At 38.3% G+C, this 19,922-nt stretch overlaps 2 protein-coding genes and 1 non-coding gene across 3 annotated transcripts in view; 1 reads left to right on the top strand and 2 right to left on the bottom strand.

Moving 5' to 3' along the window:
- Nucleotides 1-189, bottom strand: part of LOC103511554 (protein tramtrack, alpha isoform) — a 24,383-nt gene extending 24,194 nt beyond the window's left edge. Inside the window, 1 exon segment of the mRNA XM_026825293.1 lies at nucleotides 112-189. The gene's annotated coding sequence lies outside the window, so the exon portion shown is untranslated.
- The window catches only part of LOC103511553 (small G protein signaling modulator 3 homolog), a 21,648-nt gene extending 1,726 nt beyond the window's left edge, over nucleotides 1-19,922 (top strand). Inside the window, exons 4-20 of the mRNA XM_026825280.1 lie at nucleotides 2,950-3,027; nucleotides 3,198-3,275; nucleotides 3,493-3,749; nucleotides 4,051-4,149; nucleotides 4,901-5,082; nucleotides 5,865-6,075; nucleotides 6,716-6,759; nucleotides 7,888-8,100; nucleotides 8,818-8,912; nucleotides 9,799-10,070; nucleotides 10,647-10,708; nucleotides 14,309-14,488; nucleotides 16,344-16,454; nucleotides 17,079-17,278; nucleotides 18,150-18,257; nucleotides 18,590-18,750; nucleotides 19,202-19,922. Coding sequence (XP_026681081.1) covers nucleotides 2,950-3,027; nucleotides 3,198-3,275; nucleotides 3,493-3,749; nucleotides 4,051-4,149; nucleotides 4,901-5,082; nucleotides 5,865-6,075; nucleotides 6,716-6,759; nucleotides 7,888-8,100; nucleotides 8,818-8,912; nucleotides 9,799-10,070; nucleotides 10,647-10,708; nucleotides 14,309-14,488; nucleotides 16,344-16,454; nucleotides 17,079-17,278; nucleotides 18,150-18,257; nucleotides 18,590-18,750; nucleotides 19,202-19,394 — 2,544 coding nt within the window. The 3' untranslated portion in view covers nucleotides 19,395-19,922. The remainder of the gene's footprint in view (nucleotides 1-2,949; nucleotides 3,028-3,197; nucleotides 3,276-3,492; nucleotides 3,750-4,050; nucleotides 4,150-4,900; nucleotides 5,083-5,864; nucleotides 6,076-6,715; nucleotides 6,760-7,887; nucleotides 8,101-8,817; nucleotides 8,913-9,798; nucleotides 10,071-10,646; nucleotides 10,709-14,308; nucleotides 14,489-16,343; nucleotides 16,455-17,078; nucleotides 17,279-18,149; nucleotides 18,258-18,589; nucleotides 18,751-19,201) is intronic.
- Trnag-gcc lies at nucleotides 15,592-15,662 on the bottom strand. The gene has a single exon. It is a non-coding gene; the product is annotated as a tRNA-Gly (tRNA).

The raw sequence follows: 19,922 nt of genomic DNA, 5'->3' as shown, positions 1-19,922 counted from the left end.
TTGCTACGAAATAAAAACGGCGGTGGAACACTCATCTTAAAAAAAAAAAACAGCAAAGTAATGCCCGTTATGACATGTAGACATACAAACGAGTAAAAAACGCTTTTTTACCTAACTTTCTTTGAGATAGTTTGCGCGCGATAGGTAGAAAACTGTCGAGTGCTGGGATTCGAACCTGGATTTATCTCGTTGTTTAGGTAGGTAACCACTCTCACACGGGTCCGACATAATGTAAACAAGAAAAATCCCCCCCAAAAAAATCTTTTTTGTTCAAAATAAATTCGTGAGATGGCGCCACATTTTATATTCAATGATGGGAAAAGTTACCCCTATATGGGCAATCTATCCCCCACTTACGGTAGTGAAAAAGAAAGTTAGAAAGTGAACGTTATCACTTCTCTTCGAAACACACACAAAAGTCGAACAAGTTACTCACAACACAAACATTGGGACTGGAAAAATCCAAAGCTGGGGCCGATCGTTCGAGTGCATAATAAGGAAAAAATATCATTTAATTCTGATTTGAGCCCAAGTTGATAACACTAGAAAACGTTATCACTTCTCTTCGAAACACACACAAAAGTCGAACAAGTTACTCACAACACAAACATTGGGACTGGAAAAATCCAAAGTTGGGACCGATCGTTCGAGTGCATAATAAGGAAAAAATATCATTTAATTCTGATTTGAGCCCAAGTTGATAACACAGTGTTGGAGGAAGTTGCTCTTAAAAATATTACAATAATAATAATAATAATTAGGTAGGTACTTTATTATTATTGTTGTTGTTGTTGTTGTTATTATTATTAGGTAGGTAGGTACCTATTATTATTATTTTATTATGAAATTAATACCTACCATTGCGTGTGATAACACAGTGTTGGAGGAAGTTGCTCTTAAAAATATTACAATAATAATAATAATAATTAGGTAGGTACTTTATTATTATTGTTGTTGTTATTATTATTAGGTAGGTACCTATTATTATTACTTTATTATGAAATTAATACCTACCATTGCGTGTGATAGGTCGGCTGATAAGGTACCTATACCTAACGAATTACGAATAAAAAAAAAAGATAATTTATCGTGTATATTTTGTTACATTTGAAAAACACCCACTCCTCATTATTTTTGACATACTTACGAGTAATAGGTAAATAGGTAGGTAGGTACCTAAAGACCTATACACATTGTAAAAACTGATGATTTAGAGGCAGGTATAGGTATAATACCTACCTGTAACTAGCTATGTAGTTATACCTACTAAAGACCTATACACATTGTAAAAACTGATGATTTAGAGGCAGGTAGGTATAATACCTACCTGTAACTAGCTATGTAGTTATACCTAGCTATAAACAGTGAATTCGTTAGATATCTGCTTTTCTTTTTCTTTTTAAGTGGTTGGATCGGTGGAACTGTAACTGTCGAGGTCTGATCGTCTCTAGAGCGAAGATAGAAGAAAGAAAAGACAGGATATAGGAGAAAGCCAGCCGTTCGAGAATGAACTTTATCCCTTCAGGATAAAATCCGCCTGGGCGGGAATCGAACCCGCGACCTAGCGCTTACAAGGTAGACACGCTGCAGGCCTAGAAATTTGGGAATGATCATTATACAGTGCATTCATAAAAAGTCCCCTCCCCCCCGACCTTAATTTTTGAATCGATGGAATTAAAAACCTGAAATTTTGTATGACCCTATATTTACCTCTAGTTTTTTATAGGCTATTCAGGAACTTTTTCAGGGTCGGCCCCTGGGGGGTCAACTTTAAAATCTTAAATAAGAACCCACTGTTTCTGATACATCATATCAAAGGTCTTAAAAACGTAGTACTTTGGTACAAGTTTTACACCCATATTTATGAACAAAATACTGGCTCGTGCTAAGCATAGTCTCAAGGCATTTGATTGGTCAATTTTGACTTGAGAGTGATCTAAGAACGATCATTCTTGTTCATAAATACGAGTGTAAGATCAATCCGACAACCAGGGCCGGAGTTATGGCCTATTGAAATTTTCATTTTTCCATGTTCTCCCGCCAATAGGGGAAGCACCAAAAATGGGAAATTCATATCGATTGGTGATTTGTGCTTCAAATAGGTCCTATTAATGATTCATATTGAAATTCGGACCCAAAAATGAGATTTAGACTTCCGGCCCTGATGGCCTCCGGGGGTGAAAATGGATGTTTCGAAATTTTATTTTTGGGGACGAATTTCAATATGAATCATTAGTAGGACCTAATTGAAGCACAAATTACCAATCGATATGAATTTCCCATTTTTGGGTGACCATGACCAATATGACCAAATGACCATGCATGTATTGTGATTCTTCTCGCGGTCAAAAAAAAGCATCGTAATATTTTTTTGAATGTACCTTCGTCGATCGTGTAAACCAGCCTTTATTTCAGATTTTTAAAAAAATGGGGAAGTAACAAAACATGTGTGCTGATAAAAAATGTAAACAAAAATTTTGTGCGTTGGTGTTGGTGATAAGAGGAAAACTTGAAAATTTTGAAAATTTCTCCAGAAATCCAGAAAAGTGTAATCTTTCAAATTTCAACGATAAAATCGATTTAACTGATAAAAGTGAAGTATTTAGAAGACATTTCAGCTTTGGAATATCACTCCATCATTCATCTGAAGGAACCTCGTTCGTTTCATGAGAAAACATATTAGCTCGGGTACATAGACTTTTCCTAGAACCTACTCTGGTTTTGATATCAGAATCAATGATATCTGACTTGGTTATCACTAGAAATAGATGCGTTGGCGTCAGAGTAACGCAGAACTGTCCTAGATAGAATCCTTTCTTCAGAAAACATCAAGGGATTGTAGAGTAGTCGGAAATCTATTGGTAGATATGAGCAGTTTGAATTGTGGTTTCATAAATGGTTTAAAAATTGTGTTTCTTGGGAGCTGAACCATATGTTACATACATTTGATTTGGCATTCATTCATTGAACTGTCACAGCCCTTGCCAAATTTTCCTATTAAGTAGGCCAAACAGTCTAAAAAAATTGGTAAGTAGCTTACGTTAACATTGATCTGAAAACTAAAATTTACAATATTTTACGGACATGTTTAATTTACATTCTGATATTAAGATACTTCTCTACTTACTGTTTATTGCTTGTTGCTTTCTGGTTATTTTTTGTGATTACCTATTAATTTTTGCCTATTTTTTTTCCAGATTTTTCTTATGGATATTGCCAAGTCATTGTTTACATCTAGGACTCATGAGGGTTATTCTGGCAAACAGAATTACAATGTAAGTTACCCATTCTCATATATTGTACCTACAGCATACTGATATCAATATTTTAGTCAGAAAGACCAAGTATTACCTACCTACATTTGTTTTTGGTTCTCTCAAAAATTGGCATTTGAGGATTTGGTGTGATAATGCCTTGTAATTACATGGTGAAATAATTTTGTACATACTGGTATGGGCCTACATATCATTCCTAATGATTTTAACATTACAGAAAAATGTTGAGACAGCCCTGTCGGATGAAGAAGATGACGAGGGAGAAAGAGAAAATGAAAGCAAAGAAAAAGAAAGCCAACTGAAACTTGACGTAAATAGAAATGCTGAGAAAGACACACTGGCTGATTTATCCCCAATGAGTACACCAAGCCCTGGTGGGCCATTTTCTGCACTGACACCGTCCATGTGGCCACAAGACATTATTTCCAAACTGAATCAAGTACCAGAAGATCCTAATTCTCAGCCTGACTATAGGTAGGTGGCAGTAGGGTTTCCTTCATGTAAGATAAAAAAAAACTAGTGGATATTCCACCAAGTCAAGGGAATTTTACAAAATAGTCTGCAGCTTTGTCAAGTACCTCAACTGAAAGGGCACTATAATAATTTATTGATACCTATTCTGCTGATTTTTTACTTTCTGTTATTTTTTTAAAAACTCAACTTTGTTAATACCATTTTTTGAAGAACCTACCTACCTACCTACCTACCTATTTACATTTTTCTTCTTTTCTTTTGTTTATTTTCCTGTGTGTTTTCTACTCTTTTTCTCTCCCAGATTTGATGAGTTTGGTTTCCGTGTAGAAGAAGAAGATGGACCAGAACAGAACTCCAACAAACTTCTCAGTGAACCTTTCATTGAAGATCCTCAGCACAGGTAAGATAATCTTGCAATTATCACATACAACAAACAACAACAGTTTTAGTCTGATTGCAGTTGGCTGGGACATTGGATTTGTAACCAGTAATATGATTTTTTTTTTTCCCCGGTCATTTCAATTATCGCATTAATTCCAATTGCAATTTCCAAGAATTAATTAAAATACCTATTCCATAATAATACATATGTTGATACTTGATAATTTGGGATGTCCATAATACAAGGTGCTATTATTTTCTTTTATCACTAGGTATGTTAATTTATGCAACACCAATGAATGAATAAATAGATGATGAGAGAAAAAAAAAAAAATAAAATAAATGAGTAAAATAATGATTCAAACATTGAAGTAAAACAACCAATGACCTCTTATCACTTGAAAAAAAAAAGTTTGATGAGGGTGTAACTGTCAAGGTCTTATCGTCCCAAAATCAAAGAGAGAAGGAACACAGGATAGGAGAAAGCCAGCTGTTCCGAAAACAAACCTTATCCGTTCAGGATAAAATCGAAGCCGGGTGGGAATCGAATCCGCGGCCTAGCTCTTACAAGGCACACACGCTACCAACCAATCTAACTAGAATAGAATATACCTTGTTTATTTTGCTGGGATGGGACTGAAAAGTCCCTTCACCCCCGCAGTCTAACCAAGGTCTTATATATTTTGACATATTATAGGGAACATATTTTACAGTTATAGCCATATAAACACCTTGATTACTTAAAAAGAAGGACACTCATCACTTTGCAGACTCCAGTGGGTTGCCTATCTGGAGTTCAACTCCAGCAGTGCCAACTCTCCAGGCAAGGAAGAGTCCGAAGCACTCACCTGGGACAACCTGGGTGTTATCAGCAGGACTGATAAGCTGAGGTCAATGACCCGACAGGGCATACCTCACTCCCTTCGACCACAACTCTGGCTACGACTATCAGGTAAGGAAGAGAGGGTTGGGAGGGGGGAGAGGACAGAGAGAGAAAGAGAAAAGGAAGGAAGAAAGGGAGGGAGAGTAAAATTATTAGTAAAAATAAGACTTTTATCTGATCGAATTTCCTTGGCATGAAATCTACTAATGGACTTCTTAAAGCTGGATTTAGAGAGAGAGAGAGAGAGAGAGAGAGAGAGAGAGAGAGAGAGAGAGAGAGAGAGAGAGAAAGAAAAAGAAAGGGAGGGAGAGTAAAATTATTAGTAAAAATAAGACTTTTATCTGATCGAATTTCCTTAGCATGAAATCTACTAATGGACTTTTTAAAGCTGGATTTAGATGACACAGTCATTTTGCTTGCAAGTCAAAGTCAATCGCGTCGTGTTGTCTAACTCTATCTTGAAATGAATTTTTTGATTGATATTTTAACCTATTTCTCAAAACAAATAGAAGAATGCATGTAGATGTACCTGATACCATTCTCGGTGGGCCAATAATGCCAATATGATTTCTTTTTTTTTCGTATTGGTACTTTATTTATACATTTTAAATAACCCAGAGTTTGATAAACAAATGATTAAATAACACTCCTACTAACATGTATTGTATTTCGCATGCCTCCACGCCATTCTAACCTCAGGAGCGCTCGAAAAGAAAGCGCTATCGAAAATCAAGTACCAGGATATAGTCAAAGCTTCGAGCTCGGATGCGCTCGCCTTTGCGAAACAAATAGAGAAGGATCTGCTTAACATGTATTGTATTTCGCATGCCTCCACGCCATTCTAACCTCAGGAGCGCTCGAAAAGAAAGCGCTATCGAAAATCAAGTACCAGGACATAGTCAAAGCTTCGAGCTCGGATGCGCTCGCCTTTGCGAAACAAATAGAGAAGGATCTGCTCCGTACAATGCCAACCAATGCTTGCTTCAGTACATTCAGCAGTACGGGGGTACCGCGCCTGCGTAGAATACTCCGAGCGCTTGCCTGGCTCTTCCCTGATATTGGGTATGTGCTACTAAGACCCCGTTCCCACTTGACGTTAGTTTCATCGGATTTTTTTCCCGATTGTCCTGTAGGCAATGTAATTTAAATGAGATTGTTCCCACTACAACACTACTTACATACGACACGATTCTTTCCGAACGACTAGCGACTAGTGGAAAAGGGGTCAAACTCTTCTCTCCCTCTCTTTAAAGCTTGGACACGGTATGGTTTGTTGGGCAACTTGTCGTTCGACTTGGTTTTGCAACCAGTTGTAAAAAAAAAAGATGAGTGTTTCATTGCCGTGGTGTAAACATGCCGTATTGCCGTACCTACACAGTCCACACGTACGATTTGTCTTTTAAATTGGTTGTCCAATTAAGTTGGACAAGTTGTCCAACAAATCGTTGCGTACGTAGGTACCAGGCTTGACTTTTGGATATGGTTTACCAGTCTACTGACCACTCATATCAGGTTTTACCAAGTCGGATTCAAAAAAAGACTTTTCACTCCAATATTATTCTCACTTAAACCATCCTCAGTGGTGTGGTTAACGCGTTGGACTTCGGATCTCGAGGTTGGTGGTTCGAGTCCAAGTAAGTTCGACCGTGTTACCTATAGTCTTGTGAGCACACTCTCTACCCTCCATATAACTTGATTTCAGCTATTGCCAAGGTACGGGTATGATTGCACATTCTTTGACCCGGGGTAAATAGAAATTTCCCTCTGACAGCACATTTAAATCTACTTTCCTTTGTTTTACTGCCTCCTCCTTTGGAAATGTTTACCCTTGGAACATGATGATGGGGGTGAACTTATTTCAGGCGTAAGGTGAAGAGACAAAAGTCGATTCTGCAGAATTTGATATTCGGGGAGGAGGAAAACGGAGAGGACATCAAAACGAAAAATATTCACCAAACTGGTAAGATTATTTTCTCATGATGATGGGGGTGAACTTATTTCAGGCGTAAGGTGAAGAGACAAAAGTCGATTCTGCAGAATTTGATATTCGGGGAGGAGGAAAATGGAGAGGACATCAAGACGAAAAATATTCACCAAACTGGTAAGATTATTTTCCCCCCTAAATTGAAAATTTCATAGAAAGTTAATTTTTTTCCATCTAAAGAACAATAACTTGTCATAGAGCTGAGTGCACCCTGGAAAAAAACACGACCTGATACCAAAACCATGCACAGCGTTGCTTAACTTCAATGATTCATCTGAAATTGGTGCATTTGACAGGCTATTGACATTAGATTTCAATTTTAATTGGCTATAGTTTTTTCTTCTTTTTCAGAGTTCTCCCACCCAACAACCTGATCTTTTCTTTCACTGATAGCTGATAGGCGCTAGCCTAGTTAGCTTGGTTGGTAGAGCGTCTGCCTTGTGAGCGTTAGGTCGCGGTTTCCCGCCGTTGGATTAAAAACCAATGAAATGTATGTATAACTTACCGTTAGTAAACTTGTAAGTTGACCAACCTAGTTAGCTTAGTTGGTGGCGCGTCTGCCTTGTCAGCGCTAGGCTGCGGGTTCGATTCCCGCCCGGGGGCGGATTTTATCCTGAACGGATAATGTTCGTTCTCGGGATAGCTGGCTTTCTTCTATCCTGTGGAGTTTTCTCTTCGATTTCGAGACGATAAGACCTGAGCAGTTAGAGTTCCCTCTATCAAACCTCTTAAAATAAACTAAGTATTTGCATATTTGTAAGCTCTACCTATGAAAGACCTTATTTAGACTGTGGGAGTAAAGGGACTTTTCAGTCTCATTCTAACAGCATAAACAAGGTATATTCTATTCTAAGTTGCTACTTTAATTCTAAACCCTAACTGTCCTCCAGGTATTCAAGCGGACCAGAAAGTACTTCGCAGTCTGGTAGCCAGCGGTCTGCCCCAGCTTGAAGTCTCTCTCCTACAACACGACATAGAACTCTCACTAATCACTCTCCATTGGTTTCTCACCTTGTTTGCCTCCGTGGTTCATTTCAAGATCTTGCTCCGAATTTGGGACCTGTTGTTCTTGGACGGCTCTATAGTTCTGTTTCACTCGTGTGGTATGTGGCTTAGCATGCCCATCCCGTAGTATGCCTCTCATTAGATGGGTGAGGAGAGACACAATACTTCCTAATTAGGTGCTTGGTCAACACGAGAACACCAGAAAGTAACCCGTTGAAATAATTGCAATCCTTAATGTATTGAAAATCGGCCTAATCGTTAAGGAGTTATTAACAAGCTGGGTCCGTCCCTCCGGGAATTTTTTGTACATGTGGTCGCGCTTCGCGCTCCCGGGGCTTCGCGGATTTGAGCATAGGGTCGCGCTTCTCGCTCCCTATTATTACATAATATATGTATGCTTGGCGTAGCTTAACGTAGATGACGCTGAAACCGGTCTTAAATTAATGACTGAAGTGTTATCTGAAACTTTCTCGCTTTGAGTTCATAGGTCATCGCGACAAATTTCAAGATCAGAGCTCATTTGTGTGAGAAAATGTGAAAAAAATCCCCCCAAATTTTTTTTTTCTGTTTTTTTGGTACTCTGAACAAAATTTGCACCACCACTTTCGTGTTCCTTGTAAAAAGACCTTTAATTTGATATATAGGTTGACCAGGTTTGGATAAGTCCTTCTATGGGAACAGACAGAGTGACAGACAGACGACACCGAAGCGAATACAATAGTCCGTCCCTTATACCTTTTTATTACTATCGTAATAATAAAGGAAGGACGTACTAAAAATGAAATGAAATATGTTCTACTTCTTCTTTTTCACAGAGCCTGTACTAGTCACGTTGGAAAACTCAGCTGAAATATTCAACGCTTTGTCCGATATACCCGGAGATATTGTCGATATTGATAATCTACTAGAGGTAGGAGCTGAAATATTCAACGCTTTGTCCGATATACCCGGAGATATTGTCGATATTGATAATCTACTAGAGGTAGGTAAACAATTTAAACATACGAATAACACAACTATTCATTACTTATATCCTATATTTATGTATATCCTACGTAAAGCATTATCTACTCATTTTCAATTCTAATTTCGTATGCCAGCCTAGTTAGTCCCAGGTTCGATTCCCGGCCGGGGCGAACTAAACAGATGGAGTTCGTCTCGGAACGGCTGACTTTCTCCTATCCTGTCCTCTCTTTAATTCGGGGTCGAGTGGATTGGAACACATCACATACCTTCAGCCACACTCCATTCATCAAGAGTCTAGGTTTACCTTGCACTTGGGATCAATTTAATTTGAAGAAACCATTTACTGATGAAAATTTGTAATGGAAGAATAATTGAGGGGTTTGACCCATAAACGACTTATAGCCTATAAGAAATACATGAGTTACAGGTCGTTTTTGCTTCAAACCCCTCAATTACAGAACGATGAGACCTCTATCAGTGCTACTTCTCAGGTCCTCAGTGTCTCATATCAACCCTCTACGTCCTCCCCCTAGTTAGTCTCGGGTTCGATTCCCGGCCGGGGCGAACTAAACAGATGGAGTTCGTCTCGGAGCGGCTGAGTTTCTCCTATCCTTTCTTTAATTCGGGGTCGAGTGGATTGGAACACATCACATCCCTTCAGCCACACTCCATTCATCAAGGGTCTAGGTTTACCTTGCCCTTGGGATTAATTTAATTTGAAGAAACCATTTACTGATGAAAATTTGTAATGAAACACTAATTACGGGACAATGAGACCTCTATCAACCATTAATCCTAATCTCCAATTAACCCTCTACGTCCTCTCGCAGGTATCATTCAGTGTGAGCACCTCAATCAGTCAGTCCCTGATCGATTCCCATCGCCGGCGTCATCTCGCTTTCCTCATGTCCGACCAAGGCGCCCTCATAGGGAACCCTGCGTTAAGCAACAACCTGCCCAAACAGCAATTGAACAGGTTAGGTCGCATTTTGCGTTCGCTTTTCACGCTTGCTTTCGGTTGCTTTTTAGGTCAGACGGCCGTGGCACGACAGGCCACGCCTGCAAGGCCGCGTAAGGTCCTTAGAAAGCGCACGATCACCTATTGAACTACACAGTCACAGTAAAACAGCCGTTTGCACAAGGATCGTTTTTTTTTTAAGCTAAATCTCCTTTGGGGATGAGCTGTTAATTTTTTTTCTTTTTTATTATAAATATTAATGATTTATTTTTCAAATATGTATTGATTTTTTTTTATTAATGAGACAGAACACAGAAAATAATGATTTTAAATAAAATAGTGACAAAAGGAAAGATATAAAAAATAATGAAATTTCTTTCCACTTTTTACTTTCCTTATCCTATATTAAGGAAAGTAATGTAATTTCTTTTCTCCTCCTCCTGTTCTGTCACTCCTGTCCCTATGAAACAATATTGCGATCCTAGTGCGGACTATGTTACACCACTTAACATTTTTGGCCCTCCTTTTATTCAAGTTATAGTTAGGGTGAATTTCACCAACATTATTTCAGCCCTTAGAAGGCCTGTTAAGCTAACAGCCTATTAACTTCCATTCGATTTCTATGGCCTTAACAAGGCTGTTAGGGGCTAAAATGTAAGTTGGTGAAACCCACAGTAAGACTTTCAAATACACTAACACCACTTAATATTTTGTTCGAAGTTCAAAAGTTCAAAATAGTGAAATAAGTGATACAAGTGACATTCTTAAAACATCTGTGGAAGGTATGTCGATGTGTACCTACGTCGGATACATACCAAAGAATAAAAGTATCTATTTACTTTGAGTCGAGAAATAATTATTCTAATCTAAGTCAATGTTGGGCAAGGCACGGGTAACTCGGACCTGCTTGTCATGCAGAAGGTCGCGGGTTTGATTCCCACCATCGAAAATTTCACCATTTTTGCCTTTTCGGATACTATGTTGTTTTTCATGTACTTTGCGCCGTTTAAAGTGTAAACGATTTTTTAACAACATACATCTTGTACCACTTATTCACTGATTCCCAGAAATAGAATAGCTCCTATAACAATTCAAGCACAAGTAACATTAATGCATGTGAAGTAATATTATCAAGCATGATTTGTATTTTTGGTATAGTTTTTTCTCTATCTTCCGCTAGTCACTGAAAATCGCTTCTTTTCAATGCCTATTTTATAATGAGTTGACGTCAGAAATACATTTTTGTACCAATAAATTGTCCACTGGTTGTAGGTTTGTACCTATTGGTAGTTAGGTAATAGGTTTATTAGGGGTACCGCGCCTGCGTAGAATACTCCGAGCGCTTGCCTGGCTCTTCCCTGATATTGGGTATGTGCTACTAAGACACCGTTCCCACTTGACATTAGTTTCATCGGATTTTTTTCCCGATTGTCCTGTAGGCAAGTAGTTAAATCACTATTGTATACGAGTTAAAATGGATCTCAAATTTTTATAGAGATTTGATTATTTTGTGATATGTATTTACGATTTTTTTTTAATCCTCTTGTTGTAACCTTTTTGTGTGATCTTTTTTTATGCTAACAAAATATTAGTATCATTTCTATTTTTATAGTTACCCATTTTTACCCATCTCATTTTCCTAAATTTATTACTATAATTTTTATATAATATTTAGGTAATCTCACCCTGTTTTGACATTTTTACTACTTTTATTACTAAGAACATTTTTACTGCATGCCCTTATATGTAGCACAGTAGAAAGTTAAGAAAGATTCTTTTACTGTTATGTCAGTTGTAGGGATTTTATAAATCTCATTTTTATAGGTATATTAACATTATTAACAACCGTTTAATCGTTTATTTCAATGGCATTTTGCTTTTACACTACTGCATGCTGAGCTATATTAATTTATTAAAAATAATATTTTTTTTAATAAAATAGGTACCATCTAAAGCTAAACACTTTATTTTATTTAATTTATTTCCTATTTATTCCCTTAGGAAATTTACCATGTTCTGAATAAAGTCCCATGATTTTTTTCTTCTTCTTTAAAATTAAGCGATTTTTTTAATTATTGGTTTCGTGTCCAAACTTGGTATTCGAATTCTTACGACTTTGTACTTAAAGGCACCATTTTCATATTCAACCCTACCAGCATAGTCGTACTTTGTAGCATAAACAAGTAAACAGGTGGGTCTTAAGTACTTATAGCAAATAGCATTCGGGTCTATTATGGTCTCGTGTTAACTTCATGTTGCTCAATTTTTACTTTTCCTATCCTATAGGAAGGAAAGTAATGTAATCGGGTCAAATTTTCGATGGTCAGTTTTTTTCTCGCTTTTGTGTAGAGGTAGAGGCCAACATTCTTTGACAATTAAGCGATTTTTTTAATTATTGGTTTCGTGTCCAAACTTGGTATTCGAGTTCTTACGACTTTGTACTTAAAGGGACCTTTTTCATATTCAACCCTACCAGTGTAGTCGTACTTTGTAGCATAAACAAGTAAACAGGTGGGTCTTTAGTACTTACAGCAAATAGCATTCGGGTCTACGGTTTCATGTTAACTTATTCATGTTGGTCTATTTTTACTTTCCCTATCCTATAGGAAGGAAAGTAATGTAATCGGGTCAAATTTTCGATGGTCAGTTTTTTTTTCTCGCTTTTGTGTAGAGGTAGAGGCCAACATTCTTTGATCGACTTGGTTTTGCAACCAGTTCGTAGACAGTTGTTTTTTTTTTTAAAAAAAAAAACAAGATGAGTGTTTCATCGCCGTGGTGTAAACATGCCGTATTGCCGTACCTACACAGCTCCACACGTACGATTTGTCTTTTAAATTGGTTGTCCAATTAAGTTAGATAAGTTGTCCAACAAATCGTTGCGTTCGTAGGTACCAGGCTTAACTTTTGGATATGGTTTACCAGTCTACTGACCACTCATATCAGGTTTTACCAAGTCGGATTGTTTTCAACAAAAGACTTTTCACTCCAATATTATTCTCACTTAAAACATCCTCAGTGGTGTAGTGGTTAACGCGTTGGACTTCGGATCTGGAGGTTGGTGGTTCGAGTCCAAGTAAATTCGACTGTGTTACCTATAGTCTTGTGAGTACCACTTATTTCTTAAGAATTTACATGTCTATCTGGAAAAATGTAAAAGCTCAACTTGGAAACTTGGAACGTCTTATTTCGTCTTGGGAACCTCAAACGTCTTCCTTTCCTCTTCTTTTCGTCTTCATAATTTTAAAATCTCCCGCATGAAGAGGAAGCATTCTGGACATTAAGTGCAATAGTGGAAGATCTCTTACCAGCCAGTTATTATACACCGAATCTGATAGGTGGGAAGAGGAAGCATTCTGGACATTAAGTGCAATAGTGGAAGATCTCTTACCAGCCAGTTATTATACACCGAATCTGATAGGTGGGTTTTTTCATATGAGTTCCCAGGTAACCTGGGTCCCTACTTCCAAATGGATGAGAACTTATTTCGGTCTGTCAGTCATTGGAAGTACTTAATTGTGATGTTATTTTGGCTACAAACGTTGGATTAAAAACCAATGAAATGTATGTATAACTTACCGTTAGTAAACTTGTAAGTTGACCAACCTAGTTAGCTTAGTTGGTGGCGTGTATGCCTTGTCAGCGCTAGGCTGCGGGTTCGATTCCCGCCAGGCTTTCTATTACTAAAGTACCTATGGCGAATCAGTACTAGTACATAATGAGAAAGTATTGTAATCGGTTCAAATTTTAAAGAATCGGGAAATAGGTGGAAATCTCCTGATTCCAAAAAAGTGGTTTTTACCTTGAAGAAATAGAAAAGGGTGAAAGTATCCAGGTAGCCCTGATGTTTGATATCAAGGAATCGAGTACCTATGGCGAATCAATACTAGTACATAATGAGAAAGTATTGTAATCGGTTCAAATTTTAAAAAATCGGGAAATAGGTGGAAATCTTCTGATTCCAAAAAAGTGGTTTTTACCTTGAAGAAATAGAAAAGGGTGAAAGTGTCCAGGTAGCCCTGATGTTTGATATCAAGGAATCGGAACAAATACTGGAGGGCTTGAGGCTCGTGCTTGTTCTCCAACGAAAGAACAAAGTCCAGATAGGTCTTGTAGTCCATCTGAGTCTCGAACGTAAGGCACTCCTGAAATAGAGATTACGAGTATTACACTGGAGAGCAATGAATTACCAGGCGAGCGTCTTGACCACTACACCACCGAGAGGAAAAGGTAAGGAAAGTCGGGAAACTTTCAGAAACGGAACCGGTTTCCAATAATAATAATAATAATAATAATAATAATAATAATAAAAAAATATATCACGAATAGGCTGGGAGCCTTTAAGATTTTTTCCCCTGATTATATTATAATTTCCTCTTCCACAGAAATCCTCGTGGATCTTCGGGAAGCTACGTGTCAGATCGGGCGCCACTTTCTCACCACAGACCCTCGCCTATCACACGCCTCACTAACACCTAACTATTCACCTGAGAGCCACCAGAGTGATCATGATGCATATGCCGATGTATCCAGATCCCGACAGAGACGAGCCAAGGCATTGTTAGGTAAGTAAACACACTACTATCACGTCACGTGAGCTCATGGGGAGTCAGAAAGATGTAACACCTAACTATTCACCAGAGAGCCACCAGAGTGATCAATGCATATGCAGATGTATCCAGGTCCCGACAGAGACGAGCCAAGGCGTTACTAGGTAAGTGCCCGTTCGGGAAAAAATCGTGTCGTGTGTACTGTGTAGTGGGAACATAACCTGAGAGCCACCAGAGTGATCATGATGCATATGCCGATGTATCCAGATCCCGACAGAGACGAGCCAAGGCATTGTTAGGTAAGTAAGTGCCTGTTCGGGAAAAAATCGTGTCGTGTGTAGTGGGAACATGCTCATTTAAATTACATTTGCTACAGGACATTTTGTGTCGCTCGGAAAAAAGTGTCGTGTGTAGTGGGAACACTCATTTAAATTGCAATACCTACAGGACCTTCGGAAAAAATCGGATGAAACTCACGAGAAGTGGGAACGGGCTCTTAAGCTGTGTCCACACATAGTCGATCGATGAGGTGAAGAGGTGAATCTATGTTATCGAGGCAGGTGGACTATGTCTGGACGCAGCTTTAGATGTTCAGCCTGTACTTTGAGACATCAAGCTCCGTTTCGAAAGAGCGAAAATTTTTAAAGAGTAAAAAATAAACAAATAAAAAAAAAACATAAACTTCTAACACTATTTCTAGTTACTAACTGTGAGGAGTTCTTTGGTTACTATGCTACAGGACATTTTGTGTCGCTCGGAAAAAAGTGTCGTGTGTAGTGGGAACACTCATTTAAATTGCAATACCTACAGGACCTTCGGGAAAAAATCGGATGAAACTCACGAGAAGTGGGAACGAGCTCTTAAGCTGTGTCCACACACCTTGTCGATCGATGAGGTCGACTATGTTATCGAGGCAGGTGGACTATGTCTGGACGCAGCTTTAGATGTTCAACCTGTACTTTGAGACACCAAGGTCCGTTTCGAAAACAGCAAAAAATTTTAAAGAATAAAAAAATTCGTAAACTTCCAACACTATTTCTAGTTCTAGGTACTAACTGTGAGGTATTCTTTGGTTACTAAAACTATAAATATAAATAGGTAATAAAAAAAAAAATTCTTGCATCGTCCGGGAATCGAACCCGGGTCGCCCGCGTGGCAGGCGAGCATTCTACCACTGAACCAACGATGCTTGAAGCTAGAGCTCTAAAAATAGCAAATCTCAATCCAGTTTGAAGTGAATGTGATATCACGTGACCCCATTAGGCTTGTTCTCTAGCGTTGGCTTAGCTTAACAGGTAGCGCACTTGCCTTGAAAGCGCTAGGTCGCGGGTTCGATTCCCACCCGGGGCGAAATTTATCCTAAACAGATATGGTTCGTCCTCGCAATGGCTGGCTTTGTGCTATCTTGTCTTTCTTCGATTTCGGTTTCCCTCTCAGATTTTTTTTTCTTTTTTTTTAATGACAATTTTTTTTTTATAGTGAAGCGCTTTTTTTTTTTTTTTTTTTTTTTTTTTTTTTTTTTTTTTTTTAATGACAATATTTGATTAGGTGGTAAACATTTATGTATCTTAGGAATCCTAATAGGTTCTCAAGAGAATCTTGGTCATCATCCAGTGAAGGAATCTTGTGGAAGGCTGGTTGGGATGGATTAATGTAAGAGCGACATTCTAACAAGTGGCGGATGGGAGGCTCGGATCTGGTAAAGAGATAACTGTGGGTCAGGCGCGTATGTCCGATTGTCATTCAACCCGCTGCGCTGGTTAATAATAATAATATATTTATTTATTACTTTCTTTTAAACAAAAATCTTTTCTTGTTCCACTAAGTACATATTATAGATTTAATAGATTATTATTTTTCTAATTTTCAGATTTTGAACGGCATGATGACGACGAGTTAGGATTTCGTAAGAATGACGTCATCACTATTATCAGTCAGAAAGATGAGCATTGCTGGATTGGCGAGCTGAATGGACTCAAAGGTAAGTAGGTAGTGTTACAATTATTATTATTTTATTTATTTAGCACCAAAGTTCTAGCATAAATCATCAAAATCAAGTTTCTTAAACTAGGATCTAGAATCTCTGTTGATGTAAAGTGAGGCATATTTTGTTTGCTAATTACCTAACTTCTCTCCCTCCCTATTATCAGTCAGAAAGATGAGCATTGCTGGATTGGCGAGCTGAATGGACTCAAAGGTAAGTAGGTAGTGTTACAATTATTATTATTATTTTATTTATTTAGAACCAAAGTTCTAGCATAAATCATCAAAATCAAGTTTCTTAAACTAGGTTCTAGGATCTAGAATCTCTGTTGATGTAAAGTGAGGCATATTTTGATTGCTAATTACCTAACTTCTCTCCCTCCCTCTTTTTTTTTGAGGTTTGATAGAGGGAACTGTAACTGCTTAGGTCTTATCGTCCCGAAACCGAAGAGAGAAGGAAGATAGGGTAGGAGAAAGCCATAAAATTCAGGGCAGATTCAGGATAAAATCTGCCCCGAGCGGGAATCGAACCCACAGAAATGGGTTTAATTTTCAGTTTCCAACTCAGTTTGGGGTCTTAACCACCATTGAATTAATACCTATTTTTTTCTTTTCTTTGCAGGCTGGTTTCCTGCCAAATTTGTCGAGCTTCTAGATGAGCGTAGCAAGCAGTATTCTCTAGCAGGGGATGATTCCGTGACGGAAACCATCACGGATTTGGTGCGCGGTACCCTATGTCCGGCCCTGAAACAGATTCTGTCTTGTGGTCTCAAACGGCGTGCCCTGGGAGAGGTGTGCCATCCCTGGTTGTTCATAGAGGAGGTAGGTTGAATTATCTAACCTCCGAAGTGAGCAGTCAAAGGCATCTTCTTAGTTAGTAAGAATTAAATATAGATTATAGACTCATAAACTGGTATACAAGGCGCGGCGCGGTTATTTATTTTTTTGAATCTTCCATTAAAAAAAGGCTGTTATTTTTAACTGATGATTAATGCTGAATCATTATCAATAAATGTTGGAAATTTGATTTTATGAAGGTTTGAAGAGTCCACCATTCAAATGACGACCGCCATTGACGATACACTCTGGAGGTGATTTCTGAGATTTCGCTCTACTTTTCCAACATTGCAACAGGTATACGGCCTATTTCTCGGCGAATGTTAATAACCCCGTTAGGTTTCCTCAAATCCAAAGTTTACAATGATCGTAAAAGAACAATTGAAGAGTTAAAGCACAACATTCGCAGCGTAATGGGCCGTATACCTGGAAAAGAAGAGCGAAATCTCAGAAATCGCCTCCAGAGTGTATCGTCAATGGCGGTCGTCATTTGAATGGTGGACTCTTCAAACCTTCATAAAATCAAATTTCCAGCATTTCTTGATAATAATTCAGCATTAATCATCAGTTAAGGATAACAGCCTTTTTTTAATCGAAGTTTCAAAAAAGTAGATAACCGCGCCGCGCCCTGTATAATAATAATGGGCTCTTGAGTGGAAGGTAACCACTAGGCGAGGTTAACACCGGAGGCGTTATCTAGCTCCAAACCCTTGGAGCTAGATCCATTATTATGTGGTCAAATTCTCAAATAAATGAGGTTAAAGTTTCACGCCTCGGCTGGGATCGAACCCACGCCCTCCTGTTTACCAGGCGAGCGTTTGACTGTTTCCTTTAACAATTCCCGTGTCCATTTCAGGTGGCTACTCGGGAAGTAGAAAAAGACTTTACATCTGTGTATTCCAGACTGTTGCTGTGTAAAACCTATCGTCTGGATGAAGACGGGAAGGTTTTAACACCTGAAGAGGTAAGAAGATTTTTGACGTACATTTTATAAAGAACCTTTCTGCAAAGTTTGAGCAACTTGGGTCAAAAACCAAGGAGAGAAGTGGATTTTTTCGAGCTTCTTAAAAGTTTAGTCACACATGGCCTAGCTGCTTAGCGTGTAAATAAATAAATAAAATAAAAATAAAAGTTTAGCTAGATACCTGTGAGCAGCCCAAGACGCGTTTCATTCTTACTTGAAGTCATCAGTTAAACATAGCTTTCAGGTGCTGGCCAAGATGTCGGAAATTGTGTTTAAAACTTCCGAGATGGAAATTGCAATTTTTTAAAACTTGTGCCCCATTTTCTTTTCAGCTCCTATACAGATGTGTGCAGGCAGTGAATCAATCCCATGATATGGCACATGTTCAGATGGACGTCAAGTTTCGTAGTTTGATATGTCTAGGTTTGAACGAGCAAGTGTTACACTTGTGGCTCGAAGTGTTATGTTCCTGTGAACCTGTCGTGCTTAAGTGGTGAGATTTATTTTTGTCTAGCCAAGTTAGCTGGAAAGGTAGCGCGCCTGCCTTGTAAGAGCTAGGTCGCGGGTTCGATTCCTGCCCGGGGCGAGCTTTATCCTGGATAGATAGATAAGGTTCGTTCTCAAAGGGCTGGCTTTTTTAAAGGAACACCCTGTTAGCTTTTGATTACTGTTAGAGGGTTAGGGAATCAGATTAAATTGTTAGCATAATGGGGCCGTATTTGTTTCAAGCTAACGGTCTAAATAAAGCACTTCTCATTCTTAGATGTATTCCGAGTCCTAGCTGACAGTATAAATATGTTAATTCAAGTGCTATGTATCAATACAATAGAGAATACTTCTTTTCTTCTTCCACTGTTTACTTTCCTGATCTTGTAATAAGGAAAGTAATGTATTCGAAAAAAATTTCGATGGTCAGTTTTTTTTACGCTTGATTTCATTGACAGGTATCATCCCTGGAGTTTCATCTCAAGTCCTGGCTGGGTCCAAGTCAAATGTGACCTGAGGGTTCTATCTCAGTTTCCGTTCAACCTGAGTCCTGATTGGGAATTGCCTCCCAAGAAAGGACAATCGCAACCTCTCAAGGACGGAGTACAAGATATGCTAGTCAAACATCATCTGTTTAGCTGGGACCTGTAGAATTCTTCCAACTCGTTTGTAAAGGTAAAAACACACTGCTATCATGTCACATGAGCTCACGTGACGTGATAGTAGTGTAGCTGTCCTGAAAGAAATTACCTTTTTTATCATTTAACTCGTTGCCTGTCCTTTCGCTCTTTTTAGTGGACTTCTAACTCGATTATTCAAATGAGTCAGGTCCTGAAACATGTAACTCAGTCTTCATAAACACTCCATTTGTCAAGGGCTCTAGGTTTACCTTGTCCTTGGGATCAATTTAATTTGAAGAAACCATTTACTGATGAAAATTTGTAATGAAACAATTTAAATCCCTACAGGTAACACTGGTATAGGGATTATTAATTAATTTATTTAATTTTGACATCCTTTGTAAATGCTTTTTTTACTTAAGTTATATATAAAAATGGATACTTACGAGTTTTTTAATCCATTGTTGAAACCTATTGCTCTAATGGTGCGACATTCCTCCCTGTACTCATCTAGGTCTAGGGGTGTTATTAAGTAGTCTGTAGTAGTAGTTCCGGAACA

Source organism: Diaphorina citri, unplaced genomic scaffold (genome assembly GCF_000475195.1).
Source record: "Diaphorina citri unplaced genomic scaffold, Diaci psyllid genome assembly version 1.1 scaffold727, whole genome shotgun sequence".
Taxonomy (NCBI): Eukaryota; Metazoa; Arthropoda; class Insecta; order Hemiptera; family Psyllidae; genus Diaphorina; species Diaphorina citri.
This window is presented reverse-complemented; position numbering and strand designations above follow the sequence as displayed.